The sequence below is a fragment of the Callorhinchus milii genome, unplaced genomic scaffold (genome assembly GCF_018977255.1).
Source record: "Callorhinchus milii isolate IMCB2004 unplaced genomic scaffold, IMCB_Cmil_1.0 Scaffold13, whole genome shotgun sequence".
NCBI lineage: Eukaryota > Metazoa > Chordata > Chondrichthyes > Chimaeriformes > Callorhinchidae > Callorhinchus > Callorhinchus milii.
This window is the reverse complement of record NW_024704754.1, coordinates 11,073,295-11,099,406: the sequence shown is the minus strand read 5'-3', so window position 1 is coordinate 11,099,406 and position 26,112 is coordinate 11,073,295. Positions and strand designations below refer to the sequence as shown.

At 43.7% G+C, this 26,112-nt stretch overlaps 1 protein-coding gene across 1 annotated transcript in view; it reads left to right on the top strand.

Annotated features, from left to right (window-relative positions):
* Positions 1 to 8,427: 8,427 nt before the first annotated feature.
* LOC103177279 overlaps positions 8,428 to 26,112 on the top strand; it is a 37,237-nt gene continuing 19,552 nt past the window's right edge. Inside the window, exons 1-2 of the mRNA XM_042340016.1 lie at positions 8,428 to 8,834; positions 13,283 to 13,385. Of these exons, the coding sequence (XP_042195950.1) occupies positions 8,798 to 8,834; positions 13,283 to 13,385 (140 nt within the window). The 5' untranslated portion in view covers positions 8,428 to 8,797. The remainder of the gene's footprint in view (positions 8,835 to 13,282; positions 13,386 to 26,112) is intronic.

Genomic DNA, 26,112 nt, shown 5'->3' with positions numbered 1-26,112 from the left:
TGTGACCTTGTTAAATGATGTCGCTGGCCACATACCTATTATCCATCTGGCTCTGTTGGCAGCACACTCACTTCTGACTCAGAAGGTTGTGGGTTCAAGCGCCACATATGGAAGTAAGTGCATAATAGTGTAACAAGTTAGGAGATGATCAATATGACTAGTGGAAAGAATTAGTTTAAGTGGTTTTGATAGTATACTGAATGGGATTTGGGTGCATGTATGACTTGGGTGATTATACAATTTATAAAGATAACACTTATACAAGTTTTACTGTAATTGTTTGGAAAACCAAATGCCCGATGTACATGGAAACTCCTCATCAAGCTCAAGTGTGCAAAACAGACATGTGTTCCATGTATTCATGCCATGTATACAAGGAAATTTCCCCATATCCTCAGAGGGTTTGGACTTGAATTATTAATTCATGCTCAGTAGGAATAAATCCAGCCCCCGATGTACAGCTCTGACCCTCCCAAGTCCTGCTGATGAGGTGGCTCATCTACAACAAAAACAACTTGCATTTATATAGCGCCCTCCATGCTGGACGGTGTCTCGAAGTGCTTAGTAGTTGCGGAGCCTGATGCCGAGCCAAGGGGAGGGGGAAGGTGACCGTAGGTACAGTTGAAGAGGAAGGTCTTCAAGCGCGACCTTAAAATGGGGAGCGAAGAGATTGAGGGAGAGTTCCACAGCTTCGGGATGTAGTAGCTGAAAGCACAGCCACCGACAGTAGCACGCTGTGAAGGGATTGAAATACAAGAGTGAGGATCTTGAAATTGAATCTGCTATGTGACGGAGCAAATAAGAGTTTGACAAGGACTGGGGTGATAGAGGTATGGGGTTTAGTGTGGGTGAGAATGCGGGCGGCGGAGTGTTGAATTTTGTGAATAGTGGAGCAGGGGAGACCAATGAGGAGGGTCTTTGGGCAGTCAAGGCGGGAGATGATGAAGACATGAACAAGAGCTTTGGGAATGAGATATGGACGGAAGTGGGCAATGTGGCGCAGGTGGAGGTCCTGGCCAGGGACCAGGTGAGTGGAGCTGAGATAGCTGGGAATTGAACCTGACCCTAAGTTGCTTACGGGTTTAGTGAGTCGGAGAGGGCGTGGAGGTCTGTACTGCGGGAACATCAGTGAACTGGGAGCTGGAGGAAGAAAAGTAGATTTATGTGTCGTCCACATACATGTGAAAGTTTACCCCGTGGCTGCGGATGATTTTGCCGAGAGGGACCATGTAGATTAGGAAGAGGAGGGGGATGAGCATGGAGCTTTGGGGTACTCTGCAGTTGACCGGGCGGGGGTGAGTAGAAAAACCATTGACATAAGATGAAGTGCTGGCATTTGTTTCTGAGTAGGACTCGAACCACACGAGTGCAGTCCCATTAAGGTAGATGAGGGAGAGGCGTTGGAGGAGGATGGCGGCGTGATTGACTATGTCGAACGCAGTGGAGAGTTACAGGAGCACAAGGAGGCAGAGGGAGCCATGTTTCTGATAGGAATTTTCAACATAACACATCTTTGCAGCTTTTACAAAATCTTACCAATAAATGAGTATAACTTTGTGTCCTGGCTGTAAAAATTGAGGTGTGAAAGGATTCAACTCTGAACCAGCCCATGTGGAGTGCCTGGTTACTGATTTAAATGGCTTTAAGGCCAGCTTCATTCCGGAGTCCAAATCCTGAGCCTGTTGTGTTTAATCCATCTGCTTTAAATAAAATTTACAAATTATCCATTTTGATGCTTGGCTGCATAAATTCTGGTGTTTTTTCCAGTGAGTTAACTGGGATGGAATGATCCACCTTAGTATAATACACATAATGACCATTAATGTTGTCATTTGGATTGTACATGGAGTTCTTGATTTTAGCAATCTTGCCTTCTCCATTGTAACTTATGCTGTCTAACATGCTTGACAGGACTGTGCAAAGCCTTTATCCTGCATCTAACTTGCGCCATACTACCCTGAGTGCTATAGGTCAGTGGTTAGAGTACTCAAGCGAGAGGTTCAGTTCCAGTAGGGCAAAACCTTGGGAAAGTTTCCTTACTCCACATGCCTGATAATAATCCCTCAAGGAAAAAAAAGGGTAATAAATTGGTCATTTAATCCATGACTGTTTGTGGGACATTGTTGTGCGCAATTGGCTTTCGCATTTTGCCCACAAATATACAGTCAATTCATTTCACAGTATATTCAGTGAAGCATTTTTAGATGTCTAGAAGATGTGGAAAGCACTATCAAATGCAAGGATTATTATTATTATTTATCCGGCCTAAGCAGCATCTAGCTTGGGAGAGGCAATGTGAAAGTCTTTCATTGTAGTGTGCTCTGCACGTTGCTGAAAGCAGTGCTGAGATATATTTATATGCATAAACACCTGTCACAAATTTGGTATTTTATACCCAATGCGTCTGTAATTAGAGTTGGGAGGACAAAACCAGTATCCTGTTTATATTAAATTTAAAATACACACTTCTTGAAATAACTTAAAAATATTTAATGCACACAAGCATATATTTTGATGACACCCCAAAGCCTTAATTTAAGTTGGAGTCATAATACATAAAATGTATTATGTAATACATAAAATGACACTTACGGTTTGAACAGACGGTGTGAGCTGACCTACTTGTTTGTTACAAGTACCTTCCAAGCTGCAACTCTGCTGCCTGCTCAAACACCTAGTGTTTTATCCCCTTGTGAGATCCCCTTGTTATCCTCTCACAATCATAATACACAATCATGCAGAGGATAAGTTTCCATGTAAATCAGACCTCTTTCAGACAACAACATAGAATCAGAATTATACAGCACCGAAGGAGGCCATTCAGCCCATCGTGTCTGTGCCGGCTCTTTGAAAAGAACTAACCAATTCAATCCCACTTCCCCGCTCTCTCCCCATAGCCCTGCAAACTTGTCCTCCCCAACATCCTTTAACAGTTTCTGCTATCTGTAGGGTGTAAATGACCAATACAATGCAAACAATAAAGGCAGCCTTTAAACAAATTTGCAGGTTCCCTGGTCATGACTTCACCACTGCCACAAGTCCTATGTACTCCCTGCCAAGAACCGAAGTCTGGGCCCTCATGCTGATATGCAATTCAACAACAACTTGGGTTTATGTAGCACCCTCCACTCCAGACAGTGTCTCAATTCAATGCTGTAGTGGCATTGTCAGCAATTCCAAGTCTAGTATCAACTTGTAGCTGGAAAAACACTTGGGCAAAGAATTAGGCTCTGTTCATTACCCCATCTCACTATTCCAGGTCACTGAGACCACTTGTATTGCTCTCCCAGCTGAGGTCACTTAAATCAAAAATTGAGCTGACTTGGTCTGTATGGTTGATACTTTAATTTAGATTTATAGTAATAATTGAATTTGATATCTTGTCTTTCACATACTGAGGACATCTCAAAGTGTTTCACAGTGAAAACTGAAGTGTAGTCACTTTTTTGTAAGTAGTGACATTTTAGTACAAGATGACCCAGCAATTAGGCTCCACTGCTTCCTCATTGCAGATAGTCCTGTTTTGTTCAAAGATTCAATAAATGTTTGTTAAATTCCACAAGAAATCTTATCTACTTCTAGTTCGTATTTTTGTTCTAATCTCTGATTCTCCTGCTGGCTGGCTTTGAAATCAATGCTCAATGCTGGGCTTTTTGCATTGAAATGTGTTGTTATGAATTCTGATCAGTATATCAGATAAGGGGGGGCAGGGACAAAACAAGAGCATTTACTCCTAAAATGAGTGCATGTATATACATTTGTTTTATGTATTGTTAAATGTAAGATTGCAACCTCGGGGTCAGATTTGATGGACCGTTCACCATGTATCTGATCCCATTTTAGAGTACAAATGGTCACCTTCACAATATTACAATGCCTGACTTCTTTCTTATTTGGCAAAGTGTTACCAATTTCTATCCTAATCAGAAATCTGAATAAATTTTACAAACAGAAAATTTTCAGATTTCCTCTCCCTCTTTCCAACCAACTTTTGAATGCAATCGCCACCTTTCACTTTGTATAATGTCACATCAACCAAAATTGTCTCTCCAGCTACTCCGATCTTCCAGTGCAGTGCTGTCACTCGTGTTTTCTTATCCCATTTGTTACTTCTCAACCAATCTTTGACACACTCTAAAACTCTCATCAACTAACTTCAATTCTTGGTCTAAGACCAGCTCCTCTACCGATCCTTATTTTCTCTACTCTCCAATCCTTTACCCCCTCCAACACCACTAATCTCATTTTCTAATCGCACCACTGCATTAACAATTGACTTCCTCAGTTTCAGTAGTGATTTTGTTTGTTTTAACTATTTGCTTCAGGCAATGCCTCTTTAACATACCAGTGTAAAAGAAATGTCTTGCACTTCTTTACAAGCCAAAACTTAAAAATGAAATGAGTGCCATGTCGCCTTATAGCAGTTAATTTGAGTTTTCCTCTGACCAACAAAAAGCAATGGTGTGACTACATACATAAGAGAGAAGGAAATATAGTGTGTGGTGGGGTAGTGGGGGGGGTGGGTTGGGGGAGATTGAGATTAGAATGGATAGAGGTTCATGTGCAGTATAAACACTGTCATGGGCGAATTGAGCCGAATGGCCTTTTTCAATGTATATATTGTGTAATTGTATGAGTAGCCAATTAGTTTGGATAAGGACAACAAAATTTAAAGCCAAGAGGAAAATATTTCATTGAAATATTGGAAAGCGTTTTCTTAATCCACATGAAACACAAAGAAAACTGTGTCCGTTATCTGTATTTTATTTCCTCCAAGCGTAACAACAACAACCTGCACTTATATAGCACCCTCCACGAAGGGTAGTGTCTCAGAGCGCTTAATAAATTACTGCTTGCATTTGACCTGTCCGTTTGCACGTGTAACAGTGAGATGTCTCAAAGCTTTCACAGATAATTGCTGTCAAGTGTAGTGGTGCTATTTGTAGGCAATTTACACACAACAGTGTCCCCTGAATATTGGTAGCCGGGTCACTGGAAGAAACTCCCTTCTCTTTTCAAATAGTGTTATGGGATCTTTATTATTTACTAGATAATAAGTCACCATCCTCATCCTCCTGGGTGAGGGCAAATTTCCTACAGTTGAATGTGAACAAGACTGAGACCCTCCTGATTAGCTCGCGCCAGCACCTCAGGCTCTGGGAGCATCAACCTCCATGGTTGCTCACTTCAACTCACCAGCCAGTCAGGAACCTAAGTGTCTTTTTCGACCCTCAACTGTCTTTTCTTCCCCACATCCAAGCCATGACCCGCTCTGCCTTCCCTCACCTCCATAACATCGCCCAACTCCGCCACTACCTCACCCCTCAGGCCGCTGAAACTCTTGTTCATGCCTTCATCACCTCCAGGCTCGACTATGCAAACCCCCTGCTTGTTGGCCTTCCCAACTCCTCCCTCACAGGCTGCAGATAATCCAGAACTCTGCAGCCCGTGTCCTCTCCCGCACGAAACTCTGTGACCCCATTCTCGCCCGACTCCATTGGCTTCCTATCCTTCAGAGGATCCAGTTCAAGATCCTGGTCCTCATGTACAAAGCCCTCTATGGCCTCGCCCCACCCTATCTCTACGACCTCCTAACCCCCTACCAACCCGCCCATTCCCTCCGCTCAGCCGGCTCCGACCTGCTCCACGTCCCTGACCCACCCGCCCCACCACTCTGCCCCCAACCACTGGAATTCCATCCCCCAGTCACTCTGCCTCACCCCCCTCCTTAGCCTCCTTCAAGTCCCGCCTCGACCATGCCATCGGCCACCTCCTTCCCCTCCCCTCCTTTCTCCCCCCACCCGACCCCAGCTTGGGTCTGAAATGCTGTACACTGTCCAGCGCCTCGGAACGTCCTCCTGACATGAAAGGCACTACACAACTGTAATCTTGTTGTTATTGTAGAGCAGATGCTTTAAAGTCTCACCTGAAGGACAGCAATGACAAACACTTTCTTCCCAGCACTGTACTGAAGTATCAGCCTAAACCAAGCTTCAAAGGCAGTGAGAGGCAGCTGGAAAGGTGGAGAATTTCAATGGACCAGGATGATAAACTTTCTCTGCTCCCTTCCCAACAACACTAATTTGCACCGGGTTGCTGTTGCTTAGCCACTGGCTCTGTGCCACCTTATTTATAGAAAGCAAATTGTAGCGCCTTTACCAAGTCGAAACATCTTAAAGTGTTTTACATAATTATTATTGTCTAGTGCGGAGCATTTTGCAGGCAAATAAGGAAATTATTTAGCGCACAGCAAAGTCGATACATGGACATGAGATCAGGATTGTTCTTTTTTGCAGGACACTGGGAGAAGCTGCCTTCTCTTTTTGAATAGTGTCTTATGATTTTTTCACATTCACCTGAAGATTGGGCAGATCCCACCTCAGTTTCACATATGTGCATGCAACTGCCAGGAAGGTGGAAGGGAACTAGATGGATATGGTCGTTTTTCGTCTAGGTTTCCTATGTTCATCTGAACGATTGCATTTCTGACAATGCAGCGATGCACTAGATTGTCAAGCCTAGGATATGAGCATTTCCTTTGAGTAACCCACATTGCTGAGGCACAGGCATCCAATTATGGAACCTCAAGATTTAGTTAGAAAAATCATAATCCTTACATTTGATATGGCACCTTTCACGTCAAGAGGACATCTCCAAAAAATGTAACTGCATACACTGTAAAGCATAGTGACTGTGTATTTGTAGGTAAATGGTGCAGACAATTTGAACACAGCAATATCTCGCAAACAGCCAAGAAGTGAATAATCAATTTTATTTTGGGGATTGTTGGCCAGGAAACTTGGAGAAATTCCCTTCTCTTTTCAAATTGTGCCAAAAGATCTTTAACATCCACCTGCACAGGCAGCCCAGCACCTCAGTGTAACATCTAAGCCATAGCAACACCTTCAACAATGCAGCACTGCACTGGAGTGTCAGTCTGGACTGTGAGTTCAAAGTCCCAGTGTAGGATTTGGAACCCACAACCTTCTGACTCAGAGTGCTGCCAATTGAGCCAGGCCAACATAAAAATAATAATCCTTCCATTTGATATGGCACCTTATCACGTCTCGAAATAGCGGCAATGTAAAGAGCAGATTAGCATTATTATGATACTGATATTTAGCAAACAGGGCTTTCTTTGTACAACAATATCAGAATAACTGAGAATATAACCAGATGTTCTGTAACCAGAAATATTATTTTCAAAGCTGTTTAGAAAAAGTTTCTTGTGATAAATAAATAATTTGGTCACTCAATCCACAATTGTTTGCGCAATTGGCTGCCGCGTTTTGCCCACAAAATATACAGTCAATTCACTTTACAGTGTATTATGTGAAGTGCTTTGAAATGTTTCAAAGACATGGTTAAGGTGCTATATCAAATGCAAGGATTATTATTGTATTCTGTGAAGCTCTTTGAGACGTCTCATTGATGTGAAATGGTGCTAACTCTGTGGGGGGAGGGTCAGCCGTGTGTCTGACACATGCGGAAACCCATCACCATACTTCAGACTATCCAAACCAAACTGAGAATTCAGTGCGTCCCACTTGCACATTACTATCAAAGCTGTTTAGAGAGAAGTTTGTTGTTATTTTCCATGGAACGTGTGGCTGATGTGGCTTTAAGCTTCCGGCAGAGGGCGGCAGCAGAGGGCTCGCACCGGGTTGGTAAAAAGTTTGTGGCTCCTCGGGCTGGTGTGACAGTGAGCTCAGGACTGGGGGCTGTCTGCCCTGCCCTGCCCTGCCTGTCTGCCCTGCCTCTCTGCCTGCCCTGCCTCTCTGCCTTCCTTGCCCTGCCTGCCTGCCCTGCCTCTCTGCCTGCCCTGCCTCTCTGCCTTCCTTGCCCTGCCTGCCTGCCCTGCCTCTCTGCCTGCCCTGCCTCTCTGCCTTCCCTGCCCTGCCTGCCAGCCCTGCCTCTCTGCCCTGCCTCTCTGCCTGCCCTGCCTCTCTGCCTCCTCTCCCCTGCCTGCTCTCCCCTGCCCTGCCTGCCTGCCTCCCTCCCTCCCTGCCTGCCCTCCCCTGCCTCCCTGCCTCCCTCCCTCCCTGCCTGCCTCCCTGCCTGCCCTGCCCTCCCCTGCCCTCCCTGCCCTGTCTGCCCTCCCCTGCCTGCCTGCCCTGCCTGCCCTCCCCTCCCTGCCTGCCCTCCCCTCCCTGCCTGCCCTGCCCTCCCCTGCCCTCCCTCCCCTGCCTGCCCTCCCTGCCCTCCCCTCCCTGCTTGCCTGCCCTGTCCTCCCCTGCCCTCCCTGCCCTGTCTGCCCTCCCCTCCCTGCCTGCCCTGCCCTCCCTGCCTGACCTCCCCTCCCTCCCCTGCCTGCCCTCCCCTGCCTGCCCTCCCCTGCCTGCCCTCCCCTGCCTGCCCTGCCCTCCCCTGCCTGCCCTCCCCTGCCTGCCCTCCCCTGCCCTGCCCTCCCCTGCCTGCCCTGCCCTGCCCTCCCTGCCCTGGCACAGGGCATCACAGTGCCTGTGCTCTCTCCGCTCACCAACAGCAGTCACAGCCTCAGAGACAGAAATACACTTTGACTTTTAGACAGAAAAAGAAAATCCTCAAAGAAAGGCACTCCTCAGGTCTGATAGTGACCGCGAAACTATCGCTAAAAGTGGGACATTTTCGGGATCGCCCCCCGACACCACCGTGTTTTTGGGCGGTGTTTATTGTGATCTTTCTCTGACAGTGGTCAAACATACTTTCTTGAAGCTTTTCCCGTGTCCGGGAGTTGGTGTTTCCATCCGCTTTTGTATCGGTTTCCTGGAGTCGGACCGCGGGATCCGCTTCACTGTGACCGTAACATGAGGACTTGATGGGAAAACGCCTGAAGTGGTGGAGCGGTCAGTGCGGTGAGTGTCTGCCATCGGCCCTCAGGGCGACAGCGGCTGTGAAACCTGAGGGACAACTTACAGACAGAGAGCGGAGGACCCGAGAGAGGGCACAGAGAGGGGGAGAGAGGGAGAGGGGCACAGAGAGAGGGCACAGAGAGGGGGAGAGAGGGAGAGGGGCACAGAGAGAGGGCACAGAGAGGGGGAGAGGGGCACAGAGAGAGGGCACAGAGAGGGGGAGAGGGGCACAGAGAGAGGGCACAGAGAGGGGGAGAGGGGCACAGAGAGAGGGAGAGAGGGGCACAGAGAGGGGGAGAGAGGGAGAGGGCACAGAGCGAGGGAGAGGGGGAGAGTGGCACAGAGAGGGGGAGAGGGGCACAGAGAGAGGGCAGAGGGAGAGGGATACAGCGCACACAGAGGGAAAGAGAACAAAGTTACTACAGCAGCAAAGGGAACAAATCAGAGAGCGCCTCAGAGACAGTTAATAATAATAATAATAATAGTTAAGCAGAAAGAAGGGGAATCCTGAGTTGTTGCACTTGGTTTCTGATAACTTATTTCATTGCTGAAATGTCTGATCGGTATTAATCTGCCCCTCTTGGCTAAGTGTGGTGAGACTCTTAACGATAATAATACAATAATAATCCTTGCATTTGATATAGTGCCTAATCACGTCTTCGAGACGTCTCAAAGCGCTTCACAGAATATACTGTAAAGTGAATTGACTGTATATTTGTGGGCGAAACGCGGCAGCCAATTGCTCACAGCAGTGTCCCGCAAACAGTCGTGGGTTGAAGTGACCAAATTATTATTGGGTTTTTTCTTGAGGGATTATTATCAGGCGATATAGCGCCTTATCACATTGTTGAGACATCTCAAAGCACTTCACAGAATGTATTGTGGAGTGGATTGACTGTATTTTGTGGGCAAAACGCCTTACGATAGTTTTTATGCATAATTTTTATGCCTGGAGCTGGAAAATCACATTCAAAGGTTTAAATACAGTAAAACTCATGTAAGATTGATCTGTATAAATCGTATAGTGGCCCAAGTCGTACATCTGCCCAAGTCCCATTCAAGAGTTTATATTCTATGCAAGTTTGACATAACTCATACTTTGCATAATTCGTATTAAATGTATGGGGTCCCATCTAATACAACTCATGTAAGGTTTTCTGTATTTACAAAACAAAGTTAATTTAAATAATCCTGATATAAAGTTTTTTCCCTGTGGATCCAGAAATATTGTAACCAACTGAGAATTGAAATCCAGGCTTTGTTGACAGTTTCTGTGTCTCACCTCTTTTCCATGTGCATAGTAAAGACCGATCACTTTTCTTGTATTTGAATCCACCAATATTAAGGAAAAATAACTTTGAAACTACAGTTACGTGATTTTTTTTCCAGACAGGGCTGGGTTACAGCGAGAGTGAACATATTTTTTCTATGAACAAGATATTCATAAACGTCTATATTAGAGGGTGTTACATAAAAGCCTCCAAAAAGCTTGGTTTCCTCTTTCATGCCAATCAACAACTCTGGAGTCGTGGAGTCCTTTAGCTTAAGTGATTAGACCACTCGCCTTGCAAGCAAGAGGACCTTGGACAGGTTTCTTTACTCCACAAGCCTCTGCTTACCTAGCAGTAAGTAGAAACCTAGTTGTTAGTTGATTGGTGGAGCACTTTTCTCTGAGTAATAAACTCTCAAAAAAATCAATAATAATTTGGTCACTCAATCCATGACTGTTTGTGGGACACTGCTGGGCGTGATTGCCTCCGAGTTGTGCCCACAAAATATACAGTCAATTGACTTTACAGTATATTCTGTGAAGCGCTTTGAGACGTCTCGAAGATGAGATAAGGTGCAATATCAAATGTAAGGAATATTAGTAACTCTCTGTAAAACCCAAGTTCATCTAAGACTTAAACATTGTTCCCATATCTGGGAGGCTTTTTTCATGCACTGTTGAAGAGAATACAAGAAAAGGCTTGTGTGATAAGTGATCCTTCCCTTACATTTGGCCATCTTCCAGCTTCATTGCAATCTCCAAATATCAATGTCCATTCTATTTCCTCCCCGGTTTCAATCCCATTTGCTAACATATTCTTCATCTTCACTGCATTCTCACTGTTAAACATCACAACCCACCCTTGCTTAACTCGATCTTTCACAAAAAACTAGTATTCCTTACCTTTCACAGTGTTTCTCCCTTATCCAATGTACAGACATTTCAAACCCCAAATTCAGTATCACCAAACCACTCCTTGGTATTTTATTTTGCTGTTATTCTTTTCATACTTATTGCTCTATGGGCCTTAATCTTCTGTGTAAATTCTAAATTCAATAAATGGTGTCACTTTATACCTGGTCAGTCCAGGCATACATTTAGTTTGATTTCATCCTAGAAGAAATCTGCTATTTACCTGTGAAAGAGAAACACTATTCTCACTTCTCTATACATTATATAGCATCAGTCTATCTGCAGCTGCTCTGTGTTTTGTATTCAATCCCACTATATATATAGTAATCACACTGCTCTGTATAGTATGTATTTTGCTAATAGCATTGTCACCCCTGATTGAATCATATTGAGTCACTCGTGGCTGACTACAATAACAACACCTTGCATTTACATTGCAACCTTCACGTAGGGTAAACTTCCAGAGCGCTTGACAGTGGCAGAGTCTGATGCCAAGCCAGTAGGAGAAGGAGTGGATGGTGATGGTAAGCCCAATCAAAAAAGGTCATTAAGTGGGATTTGAAGGTGTGAAGGGAAGGAGCAAGGCAGGGTGATTGAGGGAGAGAGTTCCAGAGTTTCGGGGCGTAGTGGCTGAAGACACGGCCACCGATGGTGGAGAGGATGGGGGATAAATAGGAGGCTGGAGCCAGTCGAGCGGAGGCAGTGGGTGGTGGAGTGGGCGGTAATCCGATTGGATAGGTAGGGAGATGCAAGGGCATGAAGGGTTTCGAAAGCAAGTGAGAAGATCTTGAAATCAATCTGCTTGGTAAATGGGAGCCAGTAGTGCTTGGCAAGCACTTGTGTGATGGGGGGAAGGATTTTTGTGTGTTTGAGTGTCCGGGTGGCAGAGTTTGGGATTAATTGGATTTTGCGTATTGTGGAGTTGGGGAGCCAGCGAGGAGGGCTTTAGAGTAATCCAGCCGGGAAGTGACGAAGGTGTAGACAAGGTTTTGGCTGCTTTTGTTGTGAGGTACGGACGGAGGCAGGCAATGTGGCAGAGGTAGAAAAAAGTGGTCCTGGTCAAGGAACAGATGTGTGGTAAGGAATAAAATGGATCCGAGGATGAAACCTGGGGTATCCCGCAGGTGACCAGGTGGAAGTGGGAGGAAAAAATATTTGCTGAGATGTATTAAGTAGGACTCAAACCATTCGAGTGTAGTCCCACTAAGGTGGGGCGAGGTGGTGGAGGAAGATGGCGTGATCAACTGTGTCAAATGCAGTGGAGAGATCCAGGAGAATGAAGAGGCAGAGGGAGAGAGAGGAGGACACACAGAGAGAGAGGACGTCATTTGTTACTTTGACGAGCGCTGTCTCTGTGCTGTGGACAGAGCAAAAACCAGCCTGGAGGGGTTCGAGTAGGGAGTGGAAGGAAAGGTGTGAATGAAGTTGATTGCAATAACAGTTCCAACACTTTGGCCAGGAAGGGCAGGTTTTGCTGGATCTGAAGTTTGTGAGGTTGGAGGGATCAAGGTGTTTTTTAAGGAGAGGATGATGACAGTGGTTTTCATTGGGAGTGGGACAGAGCCTGAGGAGAGAGACTGGTTGATTATGTCAGCCAGCAGCGGGCAGAGGAAGGGGAGTTGAGCAAGGTCTCTTCTCTGGCCGCTCCGACCTCACCGCTCACTTGCTCGTAGCTGACCCATGGCACCACCAAGCGCATTCAGTACACTTCTCCTTTGGTTTCACTAGGGACTAAAAGGATGACTGAAGGCTATGGTCAAAGTGAGACGGCTTGAAACGAGCCTGGTCTGTGATCTCAAGTCAGGACTTGAGCTCATAGTCTAGGCTGACATTGCGTAAAAACATGGCTGTAGCATTGGAGATTTGCCAGTTCGTCGAGTAATGTTAAAGAAGTTATGGCACTATTCAAAAAGAGAAACGAGTTTCCCTGTGTGCTGGTCAACAAACATCCAGATAAATTGGTCATTTATCTCATAGTTAATTGTGGGAGCTTGTTGTGTGCAAGATGGCTGGTGCATTTGTCAATAATGAAGTGGTCTGTACACTTGATGGTAATTACCTGTGAAATGTTGGCTGAGACATTGTCTTGAGTTCAATCATTGCTTTGGCAGGCACTGAGCTTGGATCCGGGCAAAAGGATCTCAGATATCTGCACTAATGCTGATGTCATGCCACGTGGACTTAGAGACTGCCTGCTGGAGTTGGCAGAGATATGAGGTAAATGCAGTGTAAGAGACTGATCTTGCTTCTTCCTCTTCACTTTCTCTAGCCTCAAGCGATAAGGTCAATGTGGGAAGGCAACTTGCAGAAGATGGGTTTCCTGAGTCTCCTTGTCGTTGCAATGTTGTTCGAACTATCGAGCACTGCCAAGGGTAAGTTCAACCTAACACCCAGCCAGTATCAGACTCAGCCATAATCCTATTCCCCCTCCCTGCCTCCCCTACCCCCCTCCCTCATACACAGACACACACACACAGTCAAATAGCTCATCTTCATTTCTTTTTGACCAATCATGGGAAGAATGGCCATTTGGTTAAAGTTTCTAGAGGATAACATGTGCCAGTGGAACCATGCCCTAGGAGAGGGGAGGGAGAAGATGAGAGATTGGAGAAGCAATTTACCAATCCACTATAAATTGAGATGATCCATACATAGTAAATGGCAGGCAATGTGCAATATGCCCATGGTATACTCAAAGTGGCAGTGGGAAGGCATGCTCAACATCAAATGGACCCCTTACTCTCTGCGCCAAAAAGCCCACAAGTCCTCTCCACGTATAGGAAAGTGAGTGGAATAGGATCTTGGACCCAGGAGAAGCCATCATCTTTAGACTGGGGAAGAGGGAATTGCACAATCCATTAACATTGTGAAAAAGGTAAATAAACAAATAGCCTGGCTCACTCCTACTGCTTTAACTGCAACTGTTTCCTGCAGCAGATTATAAATACAAACCTCTGTGCTTAGGGAGAGGTGTAGGAAACTGCTCTGTAAACACTCACCACAAACATGGACTTCTGCATTTTATTTACAGGATGTATTTGCTGGGTTGAAAAGCAATAAGTTTAATAAGCAGTAGCTCCATAGTGATTTCTTAATCAGCAGCTCTCTATCTCTTGGTCTCAGACTATCATTGTTTTGTTCTCTTTTCGCCTGCAAAATACACAGTCGATCCTCTTTACAATACATCCTGTGAAGCACCTTGAGACATCTCACCAACATAAGAACATAAGAAATAGGAGCAGGAGTAGGCCATTTGGCCCCTCCAGCCTGCCCTGCTATTTAATAAGTTCATGGCTGATGTTCTAACCTAATTCCATTTACCCGCCTTAATCCCTTTAGTTTTTAAAAATCCATCAATCTCAATCTTGAATATGTTCAATAACTGAGCATCCATAGCCTTCTGGGGTAGAGAATTCCATAAATTCACTACTTTCTGAGTGAAGAAATGTTTTCTCAACTCCGTTCTAAAGGGCTAACATTTTTATTCCTGAGACTATGACCCCTAATTTTGGATTCTGCAAACAGGGGAAACAGTCTCACACTATCTACCCTGTCAAGACCCTTAAGAATCTTATAGGTTTCTATAAGATCACCTCTAATTCTTCTACATTCTAGAGAATATAGGCCTAGTCTACTCAACCTCTCCTCGTAGGTCAACTCCCTCATTCCAGGAACCAACCTAGTGAACCTAAGGCGAGTATATCCTTTCTTAGATAAGGGAACCCAAATTGCACACAATATTCCAGGTGCGGTCTCACCAAGGCCCTATACAATTGCAGTAAGACTTCCCTACTCTTGTACTCTGATCACTTTGGAACAAATGCTAACATGTTATTAGCAAGCTTGCTGTACCTGCATACTAAGTTTCTGTGATTGGTGTACAAGGACACCTAAATCCTTCTGAATACTAACACTATCTAGTCTCTCCCCCTCTAGAAAATAATCTGCTTTTCTATTTTTTCTACCTAGGTGAATAACTTTACACTTCCCCATATTATACTGCCACCTTTTTGCCCACTCACTTAACTTGTCCATAACCCTTTGCATCCTCCTTGTGTCCTCCTCACAGCTTACTTTCCCACCTAGCTTTATATCATCCGCGAATTTAGATACATTAAGCTCTATTTCCTCATCTAAATCATTGATGTAGAATGTAAACAGTTAAGGCCCAAGCACTGATCCTTACGGCACTCCACTAGTCACAACCTGCCAATCTGAGAAGGACCCGTTTATCCCTACTCTCTGTTTTCTGCCTGTTAAACATTCTTCGATCCATGCTAATATATTACCCTTAATTCCATGAGCCCTAATCTTATGTAACAATCTTTTATGTGGCACCTTGTCGAATGCCTTCTGAAAATTTAAGTACACTACACTGTTGCCCCCTATCTAACCTGCTAGTTACATCTTCAAAAAATTCTAAAAGGTTTGTTATACACAATTTCCCTTTCATAAAACTGTGTTGATTCTGCCTAATCATATTATGACTTTCTGAGTGCCCCACAACGACGTCCCTAATTATAGACTCTAGAATTTTCCCTACCACTGATGTCAGGCTAATTGGTCTATAGTTCGCCATTTTTTCTCTCCCACCCTTCTTAAATAGCGGTTTTACGTTTGTGATCAAAAACAATGCATCCACTATTTCTGCAGCCACCTCCTTTAAAACCCTAGGATGCAGGCCATCAGGTCCAGGGGATTTATCAGTTTTTGGTCCTATCAATTTCTCCAGTACTATTACTTTACTGACATTAATTTCTTTAAATTCCTCATTAACATTAGTCTCTTGGTTCCCCACTATTTCTGGTAAGTTTTTAATATCTTCCAACGTGAAGACAGAAGCAAAGTATTTGTTTAGTGACTCTGCCATTTCTTTATTCCCCATTATAATTTCTTCTGTCTCTGCCTCTAAGGGACCCACATTTACTTTTGTTAATCTCTTCCTCTTTATATACTTGTAAAAACACTTACAATCTGTCTTTATATCTCTAGTTTACTCTCATATTCAATTTTCTCCCTCTTAATCAGTTTCTTGGTTATCCTTTGCTGATCTCTAAAACCCTCCCAATCCTCAGGTTTACAGCTCTTTCGGCAATATTATAGGCCTCTTTTAATTTTATACTTTCCTTAACTTCTCTTTATAGAGAATTTTTATTTCTCAAGGGACTATGCGTTCGCTTGGAATTATCTAATATATCTTTGAAAGTTTGCCATTGCTTGTGTACCGTCATATCTTAATCTACTTTCCCAGTCTATTTTAGCCAAATCATCCCTCATACCTGCAGAGTTGGCTTTATTTAAGTTTAAGACCCTTGATTCAGACTTAACTACAACACTCTCAAACTTAATAGTAAATTCCATCATATTATGGTCACTATGCCCTAGAGGAGCCTTAACTTCAAGATTACTGATTAGCCCTGCTTCGTTACACAATACAAGATCTAGGATAGCCTGTTCACTGGTTGATTCCTCAGCATAATGTTCTAGAAAACTATCACTAATGCATTCCATAAACTCATCCTCTAATTTACTTTTGCCAATTTGGTTTTCCCAGCCTATATGAAGATTAAAATCACCCACTATTATTGCAATGACATGATAAGGCATTATATCAAATGCAAGGAATATTATTTTTTTAACTTCACTGACTCAAGCAACATTTGGCTACAAACTCACTGTCTTGTGCATACTTCTGCTGCTATCTCACTCTCTTGCTGACGTTGTCCATCACACTCCCTCACATACACTGTCTCCCCCTTGTTCATATCTCTTTCCCTTACTCTGACTCATACATATTCACTCTCTCCCAGGGTTGTTTCATAATCTTATTTAAATATTTTAATTTATACGAGAACAAGATGGGTTTAATTCTCAGTCTGTGTTGAGGTATCTGATCTCAGCCGTAGTACCTAGAAGCTAAAAGCTCTCGTCTAGAAAGGAGAAAGCAACCATGGATCCCACTCCTAATTGCTATTATGAGCCTTGTGTACAGTATATGAAGACAAGATGTAGCTCAGCTGTGATGTCTAAAAGGAGGTTGGTTCTTTTGTACAGGAAGCCAAGTGTCATAGACACCACCATTCACCTACAAAATATACAGTCACCGCACAATAAATGCAGTAAATAAATGCAAATCTCCTTTGATACTGGTTTCAGCCAATGCCACAGTATCAGAGGAGAGGGTAGAGAAGTTGGATAAGATAAGAATAAACCAAGAGAAGGTTGTCAGTGCTCAAGGTAAATAAGTCACCCAGACCAGGCGGGATGCATCCTAGGTTACTGAGGGAAGTAAGGATGGGAATAATGGAGGCTCTAGCCACAATCTTTCAATCCTCCTTGGACACCAGGGTGGTGCCAGAGAACTGGAGGGTTGCAAATGTTACTCCCCTGTAGAAAAAGGGGCAGAAAGATAAACCCGGGAACTACAGGCCAGTCAGCCTAATGTCAGTAGTGAGGAAACTTTTAGAGACTATAATCCGGCACAAAATAAATTTTCACTTAGAAAAATATGAGTTAATAAAGGACAGTCAACATGGATTTGTTAAAGGCAAATCATGTCCAACAAACTTGATAGAGTTTTTATATGAAGTAATGGAGAGGGTGGATGAAGGTAGTGCAGTTGATGTCGTCTATATGGATTTTCAAAAGGCGTTTGATAAAGTGCCACATAAGAGACTTGTAAGCAAAATAGAAACCCACGGTATTAAAGGGACAGTGGCAGCATGGACACAGAACTGGCTGGGAGACAGAAAGCAGAGAGTGGTGGTGACTGGTGTGCAGTGGGGTCCCCCAGGGGTCAGTATTGGGACCACTGCTGTTTTTGATCTATATAAATGACCTGGACTTGGGTATAGGGAGAACAATTTCCAAGTTTGCAGATGATACTAAGCTAGGAAAAGTAGTAAACAGTGAGGAGGATAGTAGCAGACTGCAAATGGACATAGACAGACTGGTAACATGGGCAGACACGTGGCAGATGAAGTTTAATGTGGAGAAATGTGAAGTGATGCACTTTGGAAGGAAGAATGAGGAGAGACAATATAAGCTGATGGTACAGTGGTACAGTCTTAAAGGAGGTGAAGTAACAGAGAGACCTGGGGGTTCATATAAGTAAATCTTTGAAGGTGGCAGAACAGGTAGATAAAACTGTTTAAAGAAAGCATACGGGATACTAGGCTTTATAAATAACAGCAGAGAATACAAAAGTCAAGAAGTTATACAAACCTTTATAAAACACTGACATTGAAGAGGATGCAAAGGAGATTTACCAGGATGGTACCAGGAATGAGGGACTTCAGTTATCGGGAGAGGCGAGAGAAGCTGGGATTATTCTGCTTGGAGCAGAGAAGGTTAAGAGGAGACTTAATAGACCTTTTCAAAATTATGAGAGGATTCGATAGAGTGAACAAGGAGAAACTATTTCCACTGGTGGGTGGGTCAGTAACCCGAGGACACCGATTTAAAATAGTTGTTAAAAAAAACAGAGGGGAGGTGAGGAGAATTTTTTTTACACAGCATTGCCTGAAAGGGTGGTGGAAGCTGATTCGTTAACATCTTTTAAGAGAGAAGTAGATAATTATTTGGGGAGGACAAGTTTGCAGGGCTATGAGGAGAGAATGGGATTGAATTGGATAGCTCTTTCAAACAGCCAGCACAGACACGGTGGGCTGAATAGCCTCCTTCTGTGCTGTAAAGTTCTATGATTCTATGAAATCCCGTGAAGTGCTATGAGACGTTTGTCTGATGTGAAATGCAACAACAACAACAAAATTACATAGAGCGCCTTTCACGTAAGGAGGAGGTCCCAAGGCACTGGACACTTAGGGGTCAGGACCCGAGTATGGGGGAGGGGTGGGGTAGGGGTGAGGGAAGACAAAGAGGTGGAAGGGTGACTGAAGGCACGATCGAAGAGGAGGGTCTTGAGACCGGCCTTGAAGGAGGCAAGGGAGGAAGTGAGGCGAAGGGACTGTGGGATGGAGTTCCAGACTGTGGGGGCAGAGAAGCTGAAAGCCCGGCCACCGATGGTAAGGCGGGTCGGGCAGGAGACATGGAGTAGGCCAGAGCCCACTGAGCGAAGCGAACGTGCAAGTTGGTAGGTCAGAGAGGTAGGAAGGGGCCAAGACCATGGATGGCCTTGAAAGTGAGGACGAGGATCTTGAATTTGATCGTCTGAGGGATGGGGAGCCAGTGGAGTCGGGTCAGGGTGGGGGTGATGGGGTCACAGAGCCTGGTGTGCGAAAGTACAGAGTTGCAGAGTTTTGGATGATCTGCAGCTTGTGAAGGGAAGAGTTGCACTATATCAAATGCAAGGATTGGGATCAACCAATAAATCATTTAGCAAACATAAACAGGCAACAGATTACAACAGATAAACCACACACTCCAGTGCATGTCTCTTTTAACAGATAATATGGAGCCTTTTCCCAGCTTTGTCAGAGTCTGAGTGACCTTGGTAGTGACTCCAGAGGCATCTTCGCCCTTTTAAAACACAGTCTGTGCTGGCACCTTTACAGAGAGATTTCCATTCACTAACCTAAGTGCTGAACTAACTTCATTGCCTCGTGCTCTTTACATGCCCCCACTTTGAAGTTTGCATTTGTACATCCAGCTCAGGCTCCCAGCTAAACTATTTCATTTAACAATAATCCTCTCATTTGATATCGTGACTTATCACATCATCAAGACATCTCAAAGCATTTCACAAAAAAAAAATTCTGTGAAGTACAGTGCCTGTATATTTGTAGGTAAACACAGGAGCCAAATTGCCTCAGCAATGTCCCACAAACAGCCATGTAGTCAATAACCAATTTTATCTTCAGTTGGTGAATCAAGAGGATAAGGGATTAGCAGAAAAGGTAGGTAACAGTTTAGAGGGAATTTCTTCACTCAAAACATTTGTTTGGGTTCGGAATTTACTACCTCAATACTATCTACTGAGGTTTGGATTAATAAATATCGAAGCAGTAAAACTTTAAGGAATGAGGTGAAGAGAGGTGGAAAATAGGATTAATTAAAACAAGGTGATTTAGAAACAACAGGCGGAAGTGGTACAGGCACAGAAGATGGTGCTCAAAATTTCTGTTTCTTCGCACAGATTCATTTCAAGCAACTGTAGTCAGTCAGCAATACATTGTCAAGTGATTGAGTCATTGTCAAGATTTGGGATTCAGGTCTTGGCTATGGAGATAATCTCTTAGAGATATCACAGTGCTCATACTTTCCAGTTTGAAAGGTCCTGACCCCTCTTTCCACTCGAATTTTGATACTTGTAAAATAGTGAAAGCCTTGTGTTGATCAGGAGGTCCTGATTCAAACCTGACGAACTGTGGAGCTCAGCCAAGCCTTCTCATAGACAGGCTGTTCCTGTTCCACCTCAATAACCTAACACATTGCATTCACACCAACAGAATATTAACTGCAATAGAAGATTTACCAAATTTTAAACTGGTCTGAGATTGTCTCTGCTGTTAATCAAAAGTAAAATATTTTTGTAAAAATCGCCCAGCATTTCAACCACACAGGAATCTCACTTTTGCAAAGCTTAACCCATTAAACTTGATCTAGTCAATAGTCAGATCGCTAACCAGGGTAATAATCCCCTCCCAAAAAATAAATAATTTGGTCGCTCAATCTATACACTGCTATGAGCAATTGGCTGCCGTGTTTCGCCCACAAAATATACAGTCAATTCACTTTACAGTATATTCTGTGAAGCGCTTTGAGACGGCTAGAAGATGGGATAAGGTGCTATATTAAATGCAAGGATTATTATTATTTTGGAAACAAAATGGCACATGGAATTGCAAACTTTTGAAATTATGTTTTCCTTTAAATGTTTAAATTTTCCTTGCTTTTCCTGAAGAAAGCTGATTCTAGTTTAGGATATGGGGCCTAAGGATTCTGCCAACCTCTATTATCTCACTCAAGTGTCCATTCTTCATGACTGATCACATACAGCAATGGTCGACAAGCTATCTCATACAATGTAGGGGGTGGGGGAGCAATCATAGACAAGCTCAACCCAGTTCTTAACCAAAGTCCACACATGCATTTTCTAACAGCATCCACCAGTTAAGGATCAAGAAATTATAAAACAACCAGTGCTGATACAGTAAACTTCATATAAGTCATATCAGTTGGGACCATACATTTAATATGACTTCTGCAAAGTATGAATTATGTCAAATTTGCATAGAATATAAACTCTTCAATGTGATTTGGATAGATGTATGATTTAGGTGATTATACAAATTATACAGATCAGATTTATACAAGTTTTACTGTAGTAGTTAACTCAGCACAAACCAATGCCAAACCTGGGTCGCTGCAGTTTATATGGCTCAGTATCACGCAACTTTTTTTTCACACAAAGAGTTTACACCATCTCCTAAAAAAGCAGAAAAAGTAAAGATGTACAGGGTTCAAAGGTTTATCTGCAGGGTATCAGATTCACGCACTGACATCAGGTCATAGGATCACAGTGTCAAGGGCCACCAATACTCCCAGGCTATCCTGTCTATCATTGCGCTCGCCCCACTATCTTCGCTCCCCTTGTCTAAATATTGGTTGTATTGGATCTGGAACACTTCCTGTAAGTAACCAAAGCTACCCATTTGGTTCACACCTGTGCATTTCCTAATAAACACGTATGCAAGTTTGAAGAATACTGTGATATAAAGGGTTGGGAGTGGGAGATACACAAATACTAGTTAGTATCATTGAAAGATAAGAATAGAATTTCCTATTCTGAGGCCATGAGGTGGTTTATTGTCCTATCACCTCTTTGATCTGTGGTTAATTTTGAGCCTTACTGATGGGATGAATGTCTTTTCTGACTGCAATGCTCAGGTCCAAAAATGTTTGAAAGTGTTAACCTTAGTTCCTGGTGGATCTGAGTTCAAGAAATTTGATAATTCAGTACAATTTAGCACAACCTTATTTTTTCTTCTTATTATTATTATCTTACTAGATGGTGTGTGTGGAACATAGAAATATCACATTGGTGTAGTATGTGAGCAATCTTCTGAGGCTGGGCCAGAATCATATTGTTTGGGCAAAGTAAAATCTATACGTGACCCAGAGTGCTCGATGGGATAGTGTAGATGTGTAGATGGAGCTTTGCTTTGCATCCAGTCATGAAACTGGTGGAACAGGCGTGTTGGGCTAAATGTCCTGTTCTTATAATATATTTGGCTTGGTCATTGCAGAGGAAGTTTTAGTCATGTCATATTTGACTTGTAAGTTTATTGGATGCAGGCATGAGGTGCCAAAAAGTGTGAGTGTTCCAAGACACAACTCTGATACCCAATACAGCACTTTTCATGGAAAAGAAAAGTTTTGAAATACTTTACTGAATGAGATTAATTGGAAATAAAGTGAATGTGATTATGAAGGTAAGTGACGCAGCTAATTTGTACCAAGCAGTGTCCTAAAACGGCAATGGCCAATTGCTGGGAATATTTGGGGTGAACCTGGATGGAAAGAGACTATAAACCATGATAATAAGGAGAAAACAATCAATATTTCATAATAGTAGCGGTGGGGGGAGAGAGAGTGAGGATAAATAATAATCCTTGCATTTGATATAGCGCTTTTCACGTCAGAAGGACGTCCCAAAGCGCTTCACAGAACACACTGTAAAGTGAATTGACTGTAAATTTGTGGGCAAATTGTGGATCCCTCAGCATCTATCTGAATCACACAGGACATACGATAATGACTTATTGAGACTCCATGTCTCATTTGCAATTAGACCATGGGAAACAATGCTAAAGGAACAAAATTTGGGTCACCAAGGTTCCTCTTCCTGATTCTAGTAATCAGCACTGGTTCATGTCTCCAGATTAATATCGCCAGCCCCTTGGCACTGGTTGTTGTACAATATTAGCCTTTTAGCATTGCACCACAGAGTGTCTTGTGGTGTCTTCCTCCCCTACCCCACCAACTGCAGGAGAGTTGTCGTAAGTGAAGAGAGGACCAGCCACAGACAGGAAGAGAGGGGAATATATTTAGCAATAATGATCAGGCCATGCACTGGCCGTGTCCTAGTGTTCCATTACAAAGTGCCATTGACAGATCATTGGTAAGGAAAGAATCTGTGATTCGAAGGGTGGGTGTCCTTAAAGCACTAAAGAAAATATACATGCATAGACTGATATCAGGAAGGAAAAGTTATGCTCTCTTCCCAATTTTTTCTTTTCTCTAGCAAGATTCCAGGACAGCTTCCACTCCTTTGAAATTGTGCAGAACCACTTTATACAACCCAGAAACACTTTGGTTCTCTACCTCATTATACAATCTGTTAGCTAGCTTCTGGGAGAATTCCTTGCAACTGGGGTAGGGGTGGGGGCACTTTTTGCACAAAACTAAGCAGAACACTCCGAGTGACTTCATCCCTTTAGGAGTGATTCCTGATTGGAATTCCGAGTCTGCCAGAGACAGGTGCCCAGATCTCAGGACAGCTGTAGCCGTTGACAGTCTTGCCGATAATGTAGCTCTGCACATTCCAAAGCAACATTCTCTCTCTGCAAATACAGGGCCAGGAAGCCACACAGACCCTGGAGGAGCTGGAGTTGAAAATGTGTCCGCTCACTGATGTGCTCTCTCAAGGCCAGGCTGAATGGACTGTTTCATTCGTCGGTCAAGAGCATTGCTTCTGTTGGCTCAGCATCACTCCGCTTGGCAATCTTGGACTTTCTAAGAGTTCCGGTGTTGCCCATCATAAGTTAATATCACAGTGTTTGAGGTGTGTTAATTTCCCTTCCCTTCCTGTTTTCCCCCATCTCCAAACAACTTCTGTCCCAGGCCAAGAGTTCAAAAGTGTTGGGGGCAGGGAGATTCCTGCCTCCGCCTCTGTAGCTCTGTAACCCCCTGTGGAGGTGAACGCTCCTTCTGATTCCCCTTCTCTCCCTAGGTAGGACATGGCTTAGACACCTCCCACTGGATACAATCAGATGGAGAATTGTGGGCACAAATGGCATCATGGTGGAGCTCAGACAATACAGGTAGCTATTCATCCAGATGAAGTGGGGAGTGGGTGGGGCGGTGGAGGGTAGGGGGGGAAGAGTCTGAAATAGAATATTACATATCAGCCACCCCCCACCTCAGTGAGTGACTCAGTCACAAAAAGCTGGAAGGTCTCAGGTTCCATCCCCATCTGTGTGGAGTTTTCTGATCTCATTTCAGGCAGCAGTGATGGGGACTGTTCAAATTGGGTTGATTGTTGCTGAGCTACCAAGCGACAAAATTAACCAGGATTGCTGGTTCTGATCGCCACTCAATCAATTGTTATCATTGCAGCTTCACTCATCTAGTATTTACTAGTGATATTGACTCAAATTATTTAACTGCTACACTGATTCCTCGCAGACCCGCTGGTTTCAGATTGCATCACGGCCTCTGATGCCTCTGGACGGCCTAGCAAATGCAATCTCCTTTTTCCCGAGGCTAAAGTCTTCCTTTGATAAAGCAGTGGACTCAGCGATTCCCTAAAACACAACCACAATCTAGACGCCTTCTTATCACCGGCTTGTATATGCGAAAGTTAAAAAGATTGAGATGGTTCAGTGGTGTAGAGCAGTGGTAATCCTGTTTCACTGTAGGTAAACCCCACTGCTGTTTTGTTAACATTAAAATTCTCATTTAGTCTGTTCCAATTATAAAAAGTCTGGCGTTAAGTAAACAGCAGGGTGTGTATGGGTCACCTGGTTCAGAGGCTGGGGTGAGAGCATCAAGAGTATCAATCGAACTTTGTATCACGTGGAACTATCTCTGTGCGACTGTCTGACCCCAAGACAGCACAGCCTTGACACTGTGTGACTGAACAACTGGCCGACTGCAGGATTCTTCTTAGTTTTACCTTTCTTTCCCATATTGTGTACAGCGCTCCCAGATAATATCCAGCCTGAAGGGCGTTATATAAATGCGAATGATTATAATCCGTCTTCTCTCTTTCTTGCTTTATTCTTGCCTTCTTTCAGTTCGAAAAAGGCCGCATAGCTCGTCAGTGACTATTATTTCCACACTATCTCACTCTTTCTCCATCCAATAACTGAAGTCAGGAGCTCTTCACTGCATTCCTACCGTGGAGTCCTGTAGCTCAGTGGTTAGAGCACTCGCCTTACAAACAAGACACCTGGTTCAATTCCAGGCAGAGCAAAACCTTGGGCAAGTTTCCTTACTCCACACACCTAATAATAATCCCTCCAAAACAAAACAATAATACATTGGTCATTTTCAATCCACGACTGTTTGTGGGACACTGCTGTGCGCATTTGGCTGCCGCATTTCACCCATAAATATACAGTCAATTCACTTTACACTTTGAGGCACTTTGAGACGTCTAGAAGACGTGAAAAGCGCTATATCAAATGCATTATTATTATCCAATCTGTGTGCATCTCACTGCTCTGTATCACCTCCTTCAGATCACTTGACAAATAACAGAGCTCAGCAGATTAATAATCCACTCAGCGCCTCTTGTTGGGGGTGGGGTTGGGGCCCAGGGAAGAGCCTGATCGTTCACCATCTGAAGGAATGTGTCAGATTTTTTGTAATCAGCCAGATATCTCGCCCACGAAAAATGTGCCGGACAAGACAGTTTTCATTTAGTGGGAAGTTGGTTTGTTTGAGCTTCTCTCTTGCAATCAGGAGGTTGCACATCCCATAACCGTGACTTCCCAGTGCTCTAGTGGTAGATCCGTCATTGCTGATGTTCTTCATATATTATCTGATTGACTCAAAATCTGCAGCCTTTCAGGATTTGCTTGACAGTAACAATGATAATGCCAGTAGACTTGAGGCCCTGTTTCAAACCAGATTGTTTGACTCGATCGCATAAGTTGTTGTCTAATAACAAGATCACAAAGGAGGTTGGGATGTAAAAGACTCTTTTGATGCATTTTATCTCATCTTCTTATCTCATCTTCCCTTCGTAGCATCAAAGCTGTTTCTTAAATGTGTCCAGCAGTTTGGTATCAAAGCACCTTTCCTGATAAGGCCTGGGCTAATAGAAAAGTGCAGACATATTTGCCCAAAATTGGGAAGAAAATTGCTAAATTTTGTGGAAAATTGTGGAGGGTTGGTTGGTGCATTTTGTGA